Below are 17,475 nucleotides of genomic sequence, written 5' to 3'. Positions count from 1 at the left end.
GAACAGATAATCACCAAATTCACACAAATATCAAGCTTCAATCCAAACCAGTAAATCTTCAGTTAATAACCATACCTGAAAATCCCCAGAGAAGCTGCTGGGCTAGAATATAATCAAATCAATTCTTAGAAAACATCCCATGAGTTAAACATAAACACACTAAATATAGAAACAGTTACTGACTAGAAAAAAATACAGTACACGTTTCAGGGGGGAAAAAGTAAGATCTGGTTTTCTCTGTACAACACAATAAAAAAACCTGCATCCCATCCTCTCAAAGAAATAATACAAGCAAGTTTCTATTTCTCCAACTGTATCAGGAATATCTCTGATATAATTTCTACACCTATGTAAATAAAATTCTTGACAAGCAAGATTTCAAAACCTGCCAAAACCCCCTTTAATACTTATCATTTATAACATACAGCTTTTATGGTAGTGCAGTTGTACAATTATGCAAAATCTGAGAATGAAGAATAATTTAAGAGGTATAACAAAAAGTAGGCCACTACAGTCTTGCAAAGGGTCATCTTAAAAGCCCTAAACATTTCTAGAAGATTTAGAAGAATTATACTTGTTGCATTCATTTACAAAAATAGGGTCTTCCAACGAATAAGTGGCATACTACTAATCAAGAACAAGTCCCTAGCAAAATGCCCTTCAAAAAAAAAAAGTATCAGAGAAAGGAGACAAGCAAGAACTTAAATGTGAACAATACTTTTCCCAGGAACTAAGAAGACTAGATAGACTTCTTTTAAATTGGAGATCAAGCCTGGAAGTGAAGGAATGTCTGAGAAGAACTCAGCAAAGGATTACTTTATAAATATATAAGGGTTTTTCATTTTATTCATGTCTGCTTTTTGTGCTGAAGGATATAGCCCATCAGACCTGCATTTTGTTTTTCTTAGTTTGCTGTTTTTTAATTTAAGCATGATTTGGGACTGCTTTGCATTGGAACAGACTGAAGAAACAGGGACTGTGACTGAATGACTGAAGACCACGAAAAAGGATACTGAAAACAGTAAATGAAGATAATGATTTATAGTATTTTATGTCTGGTTCTAATGTCTTCTGTCTCAAAAAGAATTCTGATTAATTGAACAATTTAAAAATACAGAGAGGCAAGAATCTTTTTCTGAAAAACACATTTTCTACACATTGAAGAATAGCTCACAGTATACTCATACTATTTAAAAATAAGCTGAAGAGTAACTTCTTTGCAAACTGTGTTTAGCTGAAACGACTTCTGAGAACAAGACTTCAAATTTACCAATCAAATGCATAATGAGGAAGGGTGGAAAGGTAAATACAGACAAATTGAGTAGAAGAGAGGCAAAAAGAAATCAATTGTGAAAGCAGTTAAACAGAGAAGCATCTCATTTACAGATGCAGTAAACTTCTTCACCAAGTCTTTTGATCAAGATTTGAAGGATTTCAGTAGGTCCAGAATGACAAAACCATAAGCTATGAATTAAGACTCAGGAAACACTTGATTAAATTATATGATATACAGGTATGCTGGAGGCTAGCTGCTTAAGTAGGTTTTACTTGGTTTTTTAAAAACGCACTGATGTGATCACTTCTGATTGTGATATAAGAGATGTCTACAATACCAAAACTATAACACAGTTATTGCATATGCAAATTCTAAAAATGCAGAATAGAATTCAGAGTGTCTTCAGTGGAGGAATACTATTTGAACAAAATTACTGAACCTTGAATACATGCTTTAATAAGTGAATATCTATTCTTTTATTGTAAATTTTCATCCTTCTCCCCTTGCCTTTGCCATAATTTTCATGTATGTCATTTTCAATATAAATAGTCTATCATATCTTAAATAGTTATATTTGATGATCAATTTATTTATGTGAATCTAATTTCAAAAGAGACATTCCTTTAAACTTGAGGTTAGAACTAGTCCGTTCAACCATTAGAAATCTGTTTCTTATGTAAGATTACAAAAGACTTATTTATTACCTCGGCTTCTGGCAGCTTCTTTCAAAGCAGCTAGAATCTCAGGCTTCAGGTCATCAGAGAGTAACCTTCCTTCCAGGCCAGGAAAGAGTGATCTAGCACACCATTTAAAAAAATAAACAGATAAATAAAATAAACCCCACCACACCTTAGCAAGGCATCATTTTACATCACAAACACTACCAGCATGGTAACCAGCATGGTAAACAATTGCTTACATATGTAGAATAGGGTTTTCAGTGGGCATTTTTTTACAAACAAAAAAGATTAGACAATTAGAAGCAGGGAGCAGTAAGAAACTGATTTTTCCAACTACTCTTATTTTCAAAGCAGGTCTAAACAAGTTTTCTTTGGATAGAAGAAAAGGGGTTAAAAAATTATTTTCATCTATTTTTATTCTAACAAATTGAAAAAAAAAACAAACCATAAAATAGCACCTACTATTCTGTGTCTTTTAAAGATTCTATTTCAAAGCATACAAAAATTACAACATATAATTCTAGGACTTTACACAGATCTGTGGATTTCAAAAGATTTGCAGACAAAGGTTAAGGTTATTGTAGCCAAAAGTCATGTCTCATTCCACCCTTCCTTTACATTAGCACTTAAAACTGAACAGGTTTTTAGGGCTTTGGTCTTCCTGAAATCAAATATAACTGCGCAGTTTAATTCTGACAGCAGTATGTTAAATATACATAGACTAACACAGAATCTTGTTATTCCACAGGTGGTAACAGAAAGAAATTAATAACTTATTTCACCTTTTCAGCAGGCTCCAAATTTGAATACGCAAAGAGCCAAACTCCAGTTGAAAATGTTTTAGAACATCTAACATAAGTCGTTTATCATATTTATAACATTAGAATTGAAAATTATTACTGTAGGCAAGAATATAAGCAAATAAAGCATTATAATTTCAAATCATAGCTAGAAAGTATATTTATACCTGGTATAATATGCTATTGTATCAGTTTTACAAGGCTAAACTAAACTAAGTCCATTACTGACAGAACATGAACTGAGTAAGACACAGTGGTATCATTAAGTTTCAAGAAAACTATCTTATGACTAGTCTGAAGCAGGGAATGTTTTCTGTACGTATATTGGCTTAACTCCTGGAAGGAAAAGCAGAGTAAATGAATAGCAAAAGATAAATCATCACACAACAGCTGCTAGAGAATTTTTATTCTTTTTAAGGGGACACTAGAATCACAGGCTTTGAGTAGTGTTAATCAATAACCTGAATTGTATAAAACAAGAAAGATTATGGATTTAGAATATAACAAAAAAAGAACGGCAGCAGACTTTGAAAAAAGCAAACTGCTCTGAAACAACATGGGAAGACCAGTCACCTGCGTCCAACTGCTTTTCTTGATAGATGTGTTGTCTACACATATATTAAAACCTTCTTGAAGATGTGCTGTCTATACACAAGGACCTCACTCAGAGCCCTTTTTAACTTAGTATCATCTATACTGGCACACTCCAACCCACCTGTATTTCCCTTATGAACAGTTTATAGGGAAGCAAAAGTAGCCAAGCACATGCTAAGTGTCACACTCTTTCAAGCTGAGCATCTGAAAATCAGTGGAACTTGGAGAGAGGAGGGCTGTATGCAAACATAGGTATGGCTAACACTTTACAAGGAGGAATAGCTACAGGAGCACCTGGTGTGTCTGAGTGACTTCAAGCAGTACCTCTTATGAGGTTACTTGGAGAAGTATTCAGATTTAGCAAATCTTTTATAAATGTATATTCCAGTACAGACATAAAAAGCATCAGCCACGCTTTCTCCCTAGTGACCCTAAGGTCACTTACTCCAGCTAGTCTGCTCTTTGCTAGCCCCTCCCCAGTGGCAGTGCAAGCTTTTATGGCTGATGAAATGTGAACCAAATTGAAATACTGATTCAGCTGGGAAATAAGCAAGGGGAAAAAAAATTAATTGGAGAGGGACTGGAAAGAACAAAGGGAGAGCAGATGCAGAAGACAGGCCCATTTCTTACCATGGCAGTATCTGCTTACTTCCCAAAACCAATGTATAGTACTAAACCCTCCACTGAAAGTAAAAGTTTTGTGCAAATAAATAAATAAATAAATATGTTTACGTTTAATAAAAGCTCTTATTATGCAATTTTATGTACTTTATAGTATACATGTTTCTAACCTACTCCTATTTATAATTCTCAGAAGAAAGCTAACTTGAAATGTATCCTGAGGTATTCTCCTTAAGTCTAGAACACATAATTCTTTCTAAAGTTATAATGGCAAATAGCTGTCAAAGTTTTCAAATGAGACATATCTACAAATGTACATATCTATAGAAAACAGTTCTATCTATGCATTATTTCATTATATTACAGGATCCTGCTTATCATCGTTTACTGACAAGCAAATAACAATCTGAAGCTCTGTTTAACATTAAAAAAAGGGTATTTAGAATATTAACTATACCTGGGATAGTCTTCTGAGGTTATGTAAACTATGTCCTGTTCTGACACAGACGAGGAAAAGGGAATAAAGTTTCCGTTCTGTAATGGCAAAAGCTCCAATCCAATCAATTCACTGTACACTCCATCAGAAAGCACAAATTCTAAAAGATGAAGCTTTTCTTCAGCAGGTCCATTGTGTCCAGATTTCCTTAGAATTTGCCGTACTACAGAAGGAGTCACTTTTTTCACAGCTTTAGCAGCAGAAATAATAAGATGCACTGCACTAGCAATATTTGCTGGCACCTTGGCAATCTGCTTCCCTGAATTCTGGAGGTAGTTGAGAACAGACTGTGTGTAACCCAAACTCTCATCCATTTCAGAAAAGTGCACCTGTTCTACTTTTATCCACTGTTTACTCACTGAGTAAATAACTGTGTGCTGGAGCAGCTCTTTAAAGAGAGGTTCTAGAACTGGTTTCCAGGGTACCCTGATTTTGTTCTCATCAGGCCATAACCTATAAATTCTTTCAGCTGACAATGGAAAATCCGAATTCTCCTCAGTCTCCATTCGTTTGATAGCTTCCAAAATAAGGGTGGTATACGCCTTTGGCACTATATTTACCACAAGAAGATCATTCCACAAAGCTGCTGGATCTCTCCATTGATCCAGCTCTCGCCATTTGATACTCCTCCTATTGTCTGTGAGACCAAAGAAACCACTAACATGAACTGGGAGTCCAGTTTTGCTTTCTTCACCTGGAGGTAAAGGCAGAAAACAAAATGCTCTTCCTGAAAAGTCTGCTACAGCTCCTTTCTCCGCCCCGTTAGTTGACAAAGACATGGCTATTCCAATAGTAGGAACAAATTTCAAGTCATCAGCTAAACAATCCAGTTCAGTACACATTCCTCGACCACCTACACAATTACATACTAACCACGAGGTTTTCTGCGCATCCTTAACACTCTCATCTTCTACAACTATATTTACATGGTATGTCACACATGTTATGCTATTGCTTGGGATTCCCTTACAATACTGATTTATTGCAGTTCGTAAGATTTTGATAGAATTGGGTCTTTCATGTTTCAAGGCCTTGTTTTCACTAGCAGTTACTCTAAAAATCAGCCTCTCAGTTCCATCAGCTTCCCTAACGTGCAATGAAACATCCTGAACACTCTTCAAGAACAGCAATACTGTGTCTGCATCTGCTCTGAAGGATTCAAACAGCTCCAGAACCTTCTGTTTGTCATAAACATTGCTGCTCAGTTGGGAAGGCTGCAGACGAAGCGGGAAACGAAAAAAGGTACCAGGAAAGTTTCCATTCTTAAAAGTTTCCTTAGTGCTGCCAAATACACCAATGAATGGTGCAAACTGGTCTGTAAGTTCATTGATTTCCTTGCTGTCTTCTTTTAGATTCCAACACTGGCCTGATTCATGAGGTCCAAAAAGGGTTTGATGGGGATCAAGCATTCCAATCTGGTCACCACTGAAAATACTGGGAACATCTGTATACATAAAAACACAACTATTAATAATCCTAAACAAACTTATTTTTCAAACACAGTCTTAAGGAACAAATTTTTAAAGAGCAACAAAGACAAATGTTATAAAACTGTGATGAACTAAGTATAATGCCCAGGGATGCGGCTGAGTCATCATCCCTGAAGGTATCTGAAAGACCCTTAGATGTAGCACTTAGACACATGGTTTAGTGTGGACTTGGCAGAGTTAGGTTTATGACTGGACTTGATGGCAAAAGTGTTTTCCAACCTACATGATTCTATAATTCTGGTAACATTTAATTCAGGGCTTATTGAAAGTGAAGAAACAAGCACACTCCTAGTCTGCTATTAAGTACATAAATAGTCATTCAACTATTTGCATTCCAGCAAACAATGAGCAACAGAAAGTATAACTTTTTTGCAAATGTATTATTTTAACTTTTTTCTTTCCTGAAAATACTGGAAAGTAATGTAGTAAAGGTGTATTTATTGCAGATCTTAAAGGCTTGTAAACAGTGGTATTGTATGATTAAAAGCATAAATTCCCAGAACTATCAAACCGTATTAACTAAGCTTTTATTCATGCACTACTAAAATATTGTGAAAAAAACATCATGTGCCTTACAAACTCACTTCACAAGTTAAATATGCTATTTCAGCAAAAATTTTACTCTTGCCCTGTACTAACTATGTAGACTGTAAGCACTGTTTATGCTATATGCTTATGCTATACAGCAGTAAAACATTTTGCCAGAAAGTATAAATATGCATATACCTGTATTATGGAGTACCGTTTCTGGCATGAAATAAAATCACTGCTTATTATGCAAAGAACCTGCACAGAAGCATCAGTCTTGTCTAAACGTCCACATTTCTATTTAAATATCTACCTTATACCATGTGCCTCTATAATATGAACAGCAGTGTATAACTGAAATAACAGTGTAAAGGAATGTTCATTTCAATACAAGGGACTAACTACATAATGATGTTACTACAAGAAACATATCTCCTCCAAAAAAAATCAAGAGCCAAAAGATAACCTACATGGTTTTAGAAAAATATGAATGCTTCTTAAGGAAAATTAGCCAGAGATCCAATTTTAAAATGCACTACAGATAAGCCATTAAATGAGTATCTAAGATATCTAAAGTAATTAAACAATTTAATAAAACTTCAACAATTTTATTTTAAAATATCTACTGAGAGTACCTGTTATATGATAAACTGAATTAAAGCCAATTCCAAATCTTCCAACTTTAAGGGGATCATCTTTCTTCCTGCTTCTTGCTATTTCCTGTATACCATGCCAGTCCTCAGGGGTGAAAACTGCATCATTGTATGCATAAAATGCTGGCCCTGTAATAAATAGGCAAGTATTAAAAAGATGACAGAAGAAAACTACTTAACTGAGAAAAAATCCAGGAAATAAGTTTACAGGACTGCTAAAGTATTTCTTTAAAGTCTGTATGTGCAAATTTAATCAGGAAACTATGACTCAAACTGACACCAAATTATGCTTGGTGATGAAAGGGAGATAGAGTAGCAGCAAAAGCAGAAGCAAGGATATGGATTTACCTCTGTATAAAGTACTTAAGAGATATATTCTGATGTGGTATCTAGTCCTGGTGTCCACATTTTACAAGAATGATTCTGAAAAACTGAACAGAAAGCAGAAAACAACAGAACTTCTGGAAGAAGTGTCCTGTGGCACAAGGCTTAAACTCAATCTGTTCAGTCTATAAAAAAGACAGTTTGAAAGATGTACTAATCAGTCTGTTCGTATCTTTACTGGAAGGGATACATGGCAAGATATAACAATAACCTGGGTCTAGAAAGACAGACAAATTCAAATTGGAAGGCACAATGAGGTTGATTAACAAGCTAGAAACAAGTAGTGGATCACCTATTGTTAAGTGTTCAAATAATAACTGAATGCCTTTTGGGATGATTACATAAACTAATTTGTCTGATAAATATGTAACTGACCTCAATCACACAGAGCCATATTAGATGATATAAAACCGCTGAAGTTACAACAAACTGCCTTTGCAGTACAGGCAGCACAGAGCAAAGGTTGGTGCAAGGGTGAGAGAGTAAGAGATGGAGAAGAAAACAGAACTGCCCAGAGAAAGCTGAAATGTAGGGTCATGTTTACATTAAGAACTGGAGATTGCTCTCAAAAGGTAGAGGCATGTAGAAAAAAACCAAAATTACTGTCTAATACCCGATGCATTCTTTTATCCTAGGTCTTATTAAACCTTGTCTACTGACACTACTAAAAATCCTTTTGTGTATATTGAGATTGCAAGTGAACCTAGGAAAATAAGCCCCAGGATACAGAGTCTTTCTGGGAAAAGTTACCTGAAATAAAGCTGAAATAATGCTGTCTTTCCCAAACAGCATTAACTAGAAGCAGTTGAAAAGCTGCTACTGATAACCTGCAAGATGACACTGTAAGGCCTTCAATAGCAAACACTGGCTTTGGAAAATAATTATCAACACTATAACATAGATAAAATATGCACCTCGTAAGGTGGTCATTGCTATACAGCAAGGAGAAAAACACAGAACCACATGCATATTGAAGGATAATGGCCAAAACTAATAAAAATTGTATTTACCCTGATACTGCACCATATCCTTTGACCACAGAGTTTCTGTTCCATACTGGGTTTCATCATATAAAAACCTAACCTCTGTGGCACCAGCATCTTCTGCATTCTGTATCAGTTCCTGAGGCAGAAAAAAAAAAAACAAACAAACAAAACAAAAACAAAAGTATGATGCAGTAATGTGGTACATATTCTAGCAATGGCTTTCCAACTTAAATAGAAAATAGTAAGCAATTGTCTTGAGTGTAATTGTGTTCATACTTTTCAACCAAAATAATTTTATCCAGTTTACCTAAATGAAAACAGACATTATAAAAGCAATATTCCTTATAAAGGAAAAATAAATATTTATAATAAAAGTAATATTCAGCCAAATACTATAAGCATGATTCAAATTTGGAGGTCAAATTCCACACACAAACAGTTACAAAGTTAGGAAACAGCCTACTAAACTGTTACTACTATATTATCCCAAATCAGAATTGTACAAGTCTCAAAACAATGAAGAAAAAAAAAGTAAAACTCAAAGTTTGATGCTAAGCCCACACAACAGTTGAAGACCACAGCGAGGCAGCAAATCATAGAAGGGCAATACGCATCACTCTTCACATCAACTGAATTCCATTTAACACTTCACAGTATGAACCAACCATTCAAGAGCCACAGTGCTCACTTCTAACACCTCTACAGCAGAGGGCTGCAAAACATTTCTGACCAGAAACTGTAAATCATGAACCAACAGAGCTCACCTGCTGAATGAAGCCTATAGCTCTAGAGAGAGGCTTATTTTGATTATTTGTTAAACAGTTTTAGCAGTGGTGAGAGCTATGAAAAACTAACTAAAATGTCAATAAACTAGTTCTGTAAACACTACCATTAACAAAACATGCCCACCCAGTCCCATTTACCTCAACAGCATTATACACTGCAGACTCATAAGATAACTACAGATTTAGAGCTTCACACAATGATCTATTTACACTGAATCATCAAAGTGTAGCAGGGCTTCAAAGATACACATTCATATATACAAATAAACACACATACACATCTGTGTGCATGTTTGTGTGGGTGTGTGTAAGTTTGGCATAAGGAAGTATCCCAGCTGAGTTGAAAAGCTATGCAGGTAAATCACATCCAAAATATTCATACAACATAACTTTCAGTCAATTACGCATAGCGATAGAAGACTTGCTAGCAAGATTAATCTTTACTTAGAACTAACACATCAACTAGCAGCAGGTATTACAGATTAGGGTGCATTCTAACATACTGTTGACAGTAAAATAAGCTCACTGTTATCTAATATCTGGTTTCAAAACTGTTAACCCCTCGATTTTTCACTTTGTGACAGTATGTTCACTCTGTAAGGCCTTTCTCACAAGTAACCAAAATATACTGTTTATAATGTCACTGTAATTTTGAAGCATGAGGTAGCAAGAAATATACCCACAGTGCAACATAAATAAATTTTTAAAGATTTTCTCTCCATAAGGTATTTAAATACAAAACCATACAAATCTTCCAAAAGAATAATCACAGTAATTATTCAAGGTTATACTGAAAGACAGTGAAAGCCTCTAGAAATACTAAGTAAGTACGAAAACTACCATGTAGTCAGAGACTTGCATTCATGCTGTGACACACAGAGCATCTCCTACATTCAGCTGCAAAAGCATTGTATTTGAAGAATCCAAACAGTGAAATGAATTTTAAGAGATCAGCAAAATTCCTGGTAGTAATTCCACCCTAACAGTCTGTTAACACTAAATTGTAAACCATGAAAAAAGGAACATTTCTACCTTTAGATTTGCCCACCCAATTCCTAAGGACATTAACTTATTTCTTCATGTTGGAATGAAAATTTGGGTTTAATTTGTTAAGAAGGTCTGAACCCTTCACGATGCAAATGCATCTTACAGATTCAACTAGTACTGGGAAACAGTAAAAATGTAAGCATCCCATCCAATGAAAAAACTGGGGGATTTCAAACACCCTGACATCTGTTGGAACGATGGCACTGCATGGCGCAAGCAATCCAGGAGGTTCCTCAATTGTGCGGAAGATAACTTCCTTCTGCAAGTAATAGAGGAGCCGACAAGGAGAGGTCCCATGCTTGACCTTGTGCTCACCAATAGGGAAGGGCTTGTTGAGAATGTGGTACTCCAGGGCAGCCTTGGATGCAGCGATCACGAGATGGTCGCATTTGAGATCCCCAGGACAGTGAGAAGAGCGTGTAGCAAGCTCACTGCCCTGGACTTCAAAAGAGCAGACTTTGGCCTCTTCAGGAGCCTGCTTAGTAAGATTCCATGGGCTATAGCCCTGGAGGGAAGGGGGGCCCAAGACTGTTGGTTGATATTCAAGGATCACCTGCTACAAGCTCAGGAGTGCTGCATCCCAGCTAGAAGGAAGTGCGGTAGAAGGGCCAGGAGACCTCCTTGGATGGATAAGGAGCTGCTGAGGAAAATTCAAATGGAAAAAGAGGCTTATAAAAAATGGAAGCAAGGACAGGCGGCCTGGGTAGAGTACAGGGATGTTGTCCGGGAAGCTAGGGACCATGTTGAGGAAGGCTAAGGCCCAGTTAGAATTAAACCTAGCCAGGGATGTTAAGGATAACAGGAAGGGATTCTACAGGTACGTAGCAAAAAAAAAAAACCAGACTTTGGACAACACAGGCCACCTGAGGAAGCTTTTGGGAGAACTGGCTACACAGGATTTGGAGAAGGCTGAGGTTCTGAATGACTTCTTTGCCTCGGTCTTCACTGGCAAAGGCTCTGGCTGCACCACCCAGGTCTTAAGAAGGTAGACGCAGGAGCTGTGAGAATGAAGACCTTGGGCCCACTGTAGGAGAGGATCTGGTTCGAGACCATCTTAAAAATCTGAATGCGCACAAGTCCGTGGGACCTGATGAAATCCACCCGTGGGTCCTGAAGGAGCTGGCGAATGAAGTTGCTAAGCCACTGGCCATCATATTTGAAAAAATCATGGCAGTCAGGTGAAGTTCCCAACAACTGGAAAAAAGGAAATATAACCCCCATTTTCAAGAAGGGGAAAATGGAAGACCCGGGGAATTACAGACCACTCAGTTTCACCTCTGTGCCTGGTAAAATACTGAAGCACATTCTCCTGGATGGCATGCTAAGGCACATGGAAAACAACAAGGTGCTTGGTGAAAGCCAGCATGGCTTCACTAAGGGGAAATCCTGCCTAACCAATTTGGTGGCCTTCTATGATGGGGCTACAGAACTGATGGACAAGGGGATTGAGTGCGCCCTCAGCAAGTTTGCTGATGACACCAAGCTGTGTGGTCCGGTTGATATGCTGGAGGGAAGGGATGCCATCCAGAGGGACCTTGACACGCTTGTAAGGTGGGCTGATGTTCAACCACGACAAGTGCAAGGTCCTACACCTGGGTCAGAGCAATCCCAGGCACAGCTACAGGTTGGGCAGAGAAGAGATTCAGAGCAGCCCTGCAGAGAAGGACTTGGGGGTGCTGGTCGATGAGAAAATGAACATGAGCCGGCTTCAGTGTGCGCTCGCAGCCCAGAAAGCCAACAGTACCCTGGGCTGCATCAAAAGGAGCATGACCAGCAGGTCGAAGGAGGTGATCCTGCCCCTCTACTCTGCTCTCATGAGACCTCACCTGGAGTATTGTGTACAGTTCTAGTGTCCTCAACATAAAAAGGACATGGAACTGCTGGAACAAGTCCAGAGTTGGGCCACGAGGATGACCAGGGGACTGGAGCACCTCCCGTATGAAGACAGGCTGAGGAAGTTGGGGCTGTTCAGCCTGGAGAAGAGAAGGCTGCGTGGAGACCTCATGGCAGCCTTCCAGTACCTGAAGGGGGCTTATAGGGATGCTGGGGAGGGTCTCTTTGTCAGGGACTGTAGTGACAGGACAAGGGGTAACAGGTTAAAACTTAATCAGGGGAAGTTTAGATTGGATATAAGGAGGAAATTTTTTCCTGTTAGGGTGGTGAGGCACTGGAATTGGTTGCCCAGGGGGGTTGTGAGTGCTCCATCCCTGGCAGTGTTCAAGGCCAGGTTGGATGAAGCCTTGGGTCAGATGGTTTAGTGTGAGGTGTCCCTGCCTATGGCGGGGGGATTGGAACTAGATGATCTTGAGGTCCTTTCCAACCCTAACTATTCTATGATTCTATGATTCTATAATATATCCAGCATGCAGTTTGCCAAAACCACTAAAGATATGCTTATCTCAAGCATTCACACTAAGAATAATCAACTTGTTCCACAGTTGCAAAGAAAACCTTCCAAGAGACAGCAGGAACTGCCAGCAACTGTCACCATTTACATTTGTGTGTTTTATATATACGGATATATATATACATGTACCTGCACCAAATCCCATTAGAACCTAGTATTCACACATACAAAGGAAACAAATTTCCTAACATCCATGTGATGAAGCATTCTGGATAAGAAATTTAACATCCAACTATGAGCTAGTCACTGCAGGTACAATTAAAAAAAATAAAATATATCAAACTGGCACTTCCAGATATCAGCATAAGAAGCTACAGCAAATCAGACAAGGCATCTTCTAAAGGTACCTGTCTTTCCCCTCATGTGACTTCATGAATTTAGAATGATCTGCATTTTTTCAGATTATAGAATCAGAATGGTTTTGGTTTGAAGAGACCATAAAAATCATCTAGTTCCACCCTCCCTGCCACTAGCAGACACATTTTTCACTAGACCATGTTGCTCAAAGCTCCATCCAACCTGACTCTGAATGCTTCCCATGATAGGGCATCCACAACTTCTACAGCCAACCTGCTCCAGTGTCTCACCACACTCATCCCAAAACATCTCTTATATCCGACCTAAACCTACCCTCCTCAGTTTCTAACCCTTGCCCCTTGTCCTGTCACTATATGCCTTGGTATAAAGTCTCTCTCGACCTTCTTTGTAAGCTCCCTTTGTTATAAGCCCCAATAAGGTCTTACCAGAGTCTTGTCTTCTCCACAGTGAACAACCCCAGTTCTCTCAGCCCTTCCTCACAGGAGAACACGCTCCAGACATGTCTGAAGTAAGGTGAAGTGAACTCCACTTTACCGAATTTTTTTTTTAGTGCTTAAATAAATGTTGTCATTTCATTGTTAGGCTTGTACACGTAACATTCAATGTTCAAATGTGGAGCATCATCATGGCAGTCAGGTGAAGTTCCCAACAACTGGAAAAAGGGAAATATAACCCCCATTTTCAAGAAGGGGAAAATGGAAGACCCAGGGAATTACAGACCAGTCAGTCTCACCTCTGTGCCTGGTAAAATCTTGGAGCACATTCTCCTGGATGGCATGCTAAGGCACATGGAAAACAACAAGGTGCTTGGTGACAGCCAGCATGGCTTCACTAAGGGGAAATCCTGCCCGACCAATTTGGTGGCCTTCTATGATGGGGCTACAGAATTGATGGATAAGGGTAAAGCAGTTGATGTCATCTACCTGGACTTGTGCAAAGCGTTTGACACTGACCCACACCACATCCTTCTCTCTAAATTGGAGAGATATCAATTTGATGGATGCACCACTCAGTGGATAAAGAACTGGCTGGATGGCCGCACACAAATAGTTGTGGTCAATGGCTCAATGTCTGGCTGGAGACCGGTAACGAGTGGTGTCCCTCAGGGATCGGTGTAGGGACCGGTCTTGTTTAACGTCTTCGTCGCTGACATGGACAGTGGGATTGAGTACGACCTCAGCAAGTTTGCCGATTACACCAAGCTGTGTGGTCCGGTTGATATGCTGGAGGGAAGGGGTGCCATCCAGAGGGACCTTGACACGCTTGTGAGGTGGGCTGATGCCAACCTTATGAAGTTCAACCACGACAAGTGCAAGGTCCTACACCTGGGTCAGAGCAATCCCAGGCACAGCTACAGATTGGGCAGAGAAGAGATTCAGAGCAGCCCTGCGGAGAAGGACTTGGGGGTGCTGGTCGATGAGAAAATGAACATGAGCTGGCTTCAGTGTGCGCTCGCAGCCCAGAAAGCCAACAGTATCCTGGGCTGCCTCAAAAGGAGCGTGACCAGCACGTCAAAGGAGGTGATCCTGCCCCTCTACTCTGCTCTTGTGAGAAGACCTCGCCTGGAGTATTGTGTGCAGTTCTGGTGTCCTCAACATAAAAAGGACATGGAACTGCTGGAACAAGTCCAGAGGAGGGCCACGAGGATGATCAGGGGACTGGAGCACCTCTCGTATGAAGATAGGCTGAGGAAGTTGGGGCTGTTCAGCCTGGAGAAGAGAAGGCTGCGTGGGGACCTCATAGCAGTCTTCCAGTATCTGAAAGGGGCCTATAGGGATGCTGGGGAGGGTCTCTTCATCAGGGACTGTAGTGACAGGACAAGGGGTAACAGGTTAAAATTTAATCGGGGAAGTTTAGATTGGATATAAGGAGAAAATTCTTTCCTGTTAGGGTGGTGAGGCACTGGAATGGGTTGCCCAGGGAGGTTGTGAGTGCTCCATCCCTGGTGGTGTTCAAGGCCAGGTTGGATGCAGCCTTGGGTGGGATGGTTTAGTGTGAGGTGTCCCTGCCCATGGCAGGGGGGTTGGAACTGGATGATCTTGAGGTCCTTTCCAGCCCTAACTATTCTATGATTCTATAACATGCCCTACTGTTGCATGCTTTGAAGTCTCCTGAACCAATGATAAAAAAAACTTAAAGAACACTAACCACAGTTCAGAAAACCCTGTGACATTCTTTTCTCATGAGAATCAATGTCTGGATTAAAAATGTTTTTAGTCCACATAAAACTGATGTGTTCATTATTCTTGTCACTCTGGAGCAAGTCTCCCAAAAGCCGTTCAAAGATTCCCATCATAAAAGCCTTCTTAATCTAAGAACGAAACTTTGTGACACTGCCACAGTCCACAGAGGAAAATGAATTTAGCTACTAAGAAATCCCACAACAAAATCTAGTATTAAAGTCTCCATCTTATCCCAATGTTAATACTAAAATAATGCTTTCCAAAAATTGTATATACTATTATGTATACTATATAGCTTACAGCAAAGATGAACAATAAATAATAAGCAAAATAAACATTTTAGATAGCTCACATAAAGTACATCACGAAGTCTCTGATTTAACTGTAACACCTGTGTTTTGGTTTTGTTTTTTATAACTTACAATAGCATCTGTGACATGCAAACTCAGGATTAAACCCGCAACTCACTCTGCCTTGTCCACAGGAACAGAAACATGTCTTTCCCATACTAGAACGAATATCTAATGAGGTACAGCAACTGCAAGATTTGCTGGAAAGTGTTACATTACAGGCATTATATGTCACAGATATTAAATGACTGCTAAAAATACCACTTTTTTGTGTACCTTAAGAATCTGTCCTCCTTCTGGGTATCTTCTTAAGATATCCTTAAGAAAATCAACAAGTGGTGGTGTTGTTTGTCCAAAACGACCTAAAACCAAACAAAAAACAATCCGTGTACTATGCTACTATGCACTGAATTTCAGATTAAAAAATACTCACTAAACATTTACTGACAATTTAGAAAATTGTTTTAAATTAATTCAAGACCTGATAGTGTTAAACATTGTATTTCCAAAATCAACTGTAGAAAAAACATTATATATATTTTTATTTAAAAAGTTAAAATAGCAGTCTTGATGTTAAGGTCAATATATTGTTTCATATCTAGATGAAATCAATTTGAGAGCTAAATCTTTCCATCAGTTATACCCCAACTCTCATTAGTTGATGTTTTAAAAGTAGCAGCTGCTAAAGGACTAGTACTCTTTAAGCAGCAGGACAGTATTCTAGGGCAGCAGTGGCTCTAACTTTTTTATAGCCAGTGATGATCTCTACTGACAGCTTCACAGAGGCACAGTACATCTCAGCTCTAATGTAGACTTCATGTTCTGGCATACTGTGGGCCTGGTGCTAGCTTTGCTGTTACTTGGGCTTCACACTGGAGGGAAAAGTCACAGAAAGGTACTACCAACCACTATGAAGTTCTGCTCTAAGAAGACGAGTCTATCACAAAAAAGAAATGTTCAGTACTCTTCAAACTCCAGTCTGAAACTAAAGAGCAGCTCCCTAAATCCAAACCTCTAAAACATGTGCTTTAAATAAATATTCATGATGCAACCCCCGCAAGGAAAACAGATTCTACTGATGCTCCATTTATCACTTCCTTTTAAAACTTCCCTTTAAAAGTTATGAATAAATGAATTATTCTTTCTCTCTCCCCCCTTCTGCATATATGTGTGTCTATAAAGTACAGATTCAAACACACACACACACATACATTACATATATTTATGGAATAAAACATTTTAAAAACAAAACCACCACAGAACCTCAGCAATGTGGGGAAAAAGGAGATAGATAAGTACATTTGCTGAGAAAACATCAAGTAAAAACATTAAAACATTTTATGAAATTTTCGTATCACTCCATGTTTAAGATAACAGCATCAATTAAAATAAAAACTAAGAAATTCCAACTCACAGCTCTAAGTGTAGAAAGCATTTTACAGCTTTATTATTTTTATAGTATACAGAAGCATATGAAAGTCAACATGCAATATGCAAACTTCTCAAATAAGGTAAACTTATCAACAGTAGGAAAGTTTGGGTGTTTCTTAGGAGAAATTTTCTTAAATCAAGAAACCAATCTCCCAGCCTAAGTTGGGCAGGCAGGCGGAAGTGTTTAAACAACACATTTCACTATGGGAACCACAAAAACAGGCAAGTTAACTTTTAAGTGACAGGACTGAAAATAGACATTCTCTCTTTACATCTAAGAGCAAAGCTGCTCCACTTAGGTCACAAAAATTACTCCGTCTGGAGATCATGACTCACTCCATCCTATCAAAGGCTGAACTGATTTTTCTTCAGTATTAGAGCTGATCATATGTAACACAAAACTGGTTCCACAAATCTGAAGGAGAAACCTTTTCCCCCAAGGGTAG

The 17,475-nt window shown here is 38.6% G+C and overlaps 1 protein-coding gene across 2 annotated transcripts in view; it reads right to left on the bottom strand.

The window, feature by feature from the left end:
* The window catches only part of SACS (sacsin molecular chaperone), a 67,240-nt gene that overhangs the window by 14,388 nt on the left and 35,377 nt on the right, over nt 1-17,475 (bottom strand). The window contains exons 5-10 of one of the 2 annotated variants that reach the window (XM_065678531.1): nt 15,875-15,960; nt 8,533-8,644; nt 7,121-7,267; nt 4,827-5,911; nt 4,429-4,733; nt 1,981-2,072 (exon numbers count right to left, since the gene is read on the bottom strand). In XM_065678531.1, the coding sequence (XP_065534603.1) occupies nt 1,981-2,072; nt 4,429-4,733; nt 4,827-5,911; nt 7,121-7,267; nt 8,533-8,644; nt 15,875-15,960 (1,827 nt within the window). Of the gene's footprint in view, nt 1-1,980; nt 2,073-4,428; nt 5,912-7,120; nt 7,268-8,532; nt 8,645-15,874; nt 15,961-17,475 lie in introns of both variants that reach the window. The other variant, XM_065678532.1, reaches the window with a different exon arrangement.

The sequence above is a fragment of the Lathamus discolor genome, chromosome 4, assembly GCF_037157495.1.
Source record: "Lathamus discolor isolate bLatDis1 chromosome 4, bLatDis1.hap1, whole genome shotgun sequence".
Lineage (NCBI taxonomy): Eukaryota > Metazoa > Chordata > Aves > Psittaciformes > Psittacidae > Lathamus > Lathamus discolor.
Note: the sequence above shows the minus strand (reverse complement) of the source record. Positions and strands in the feature narration are given on the sequence as shown.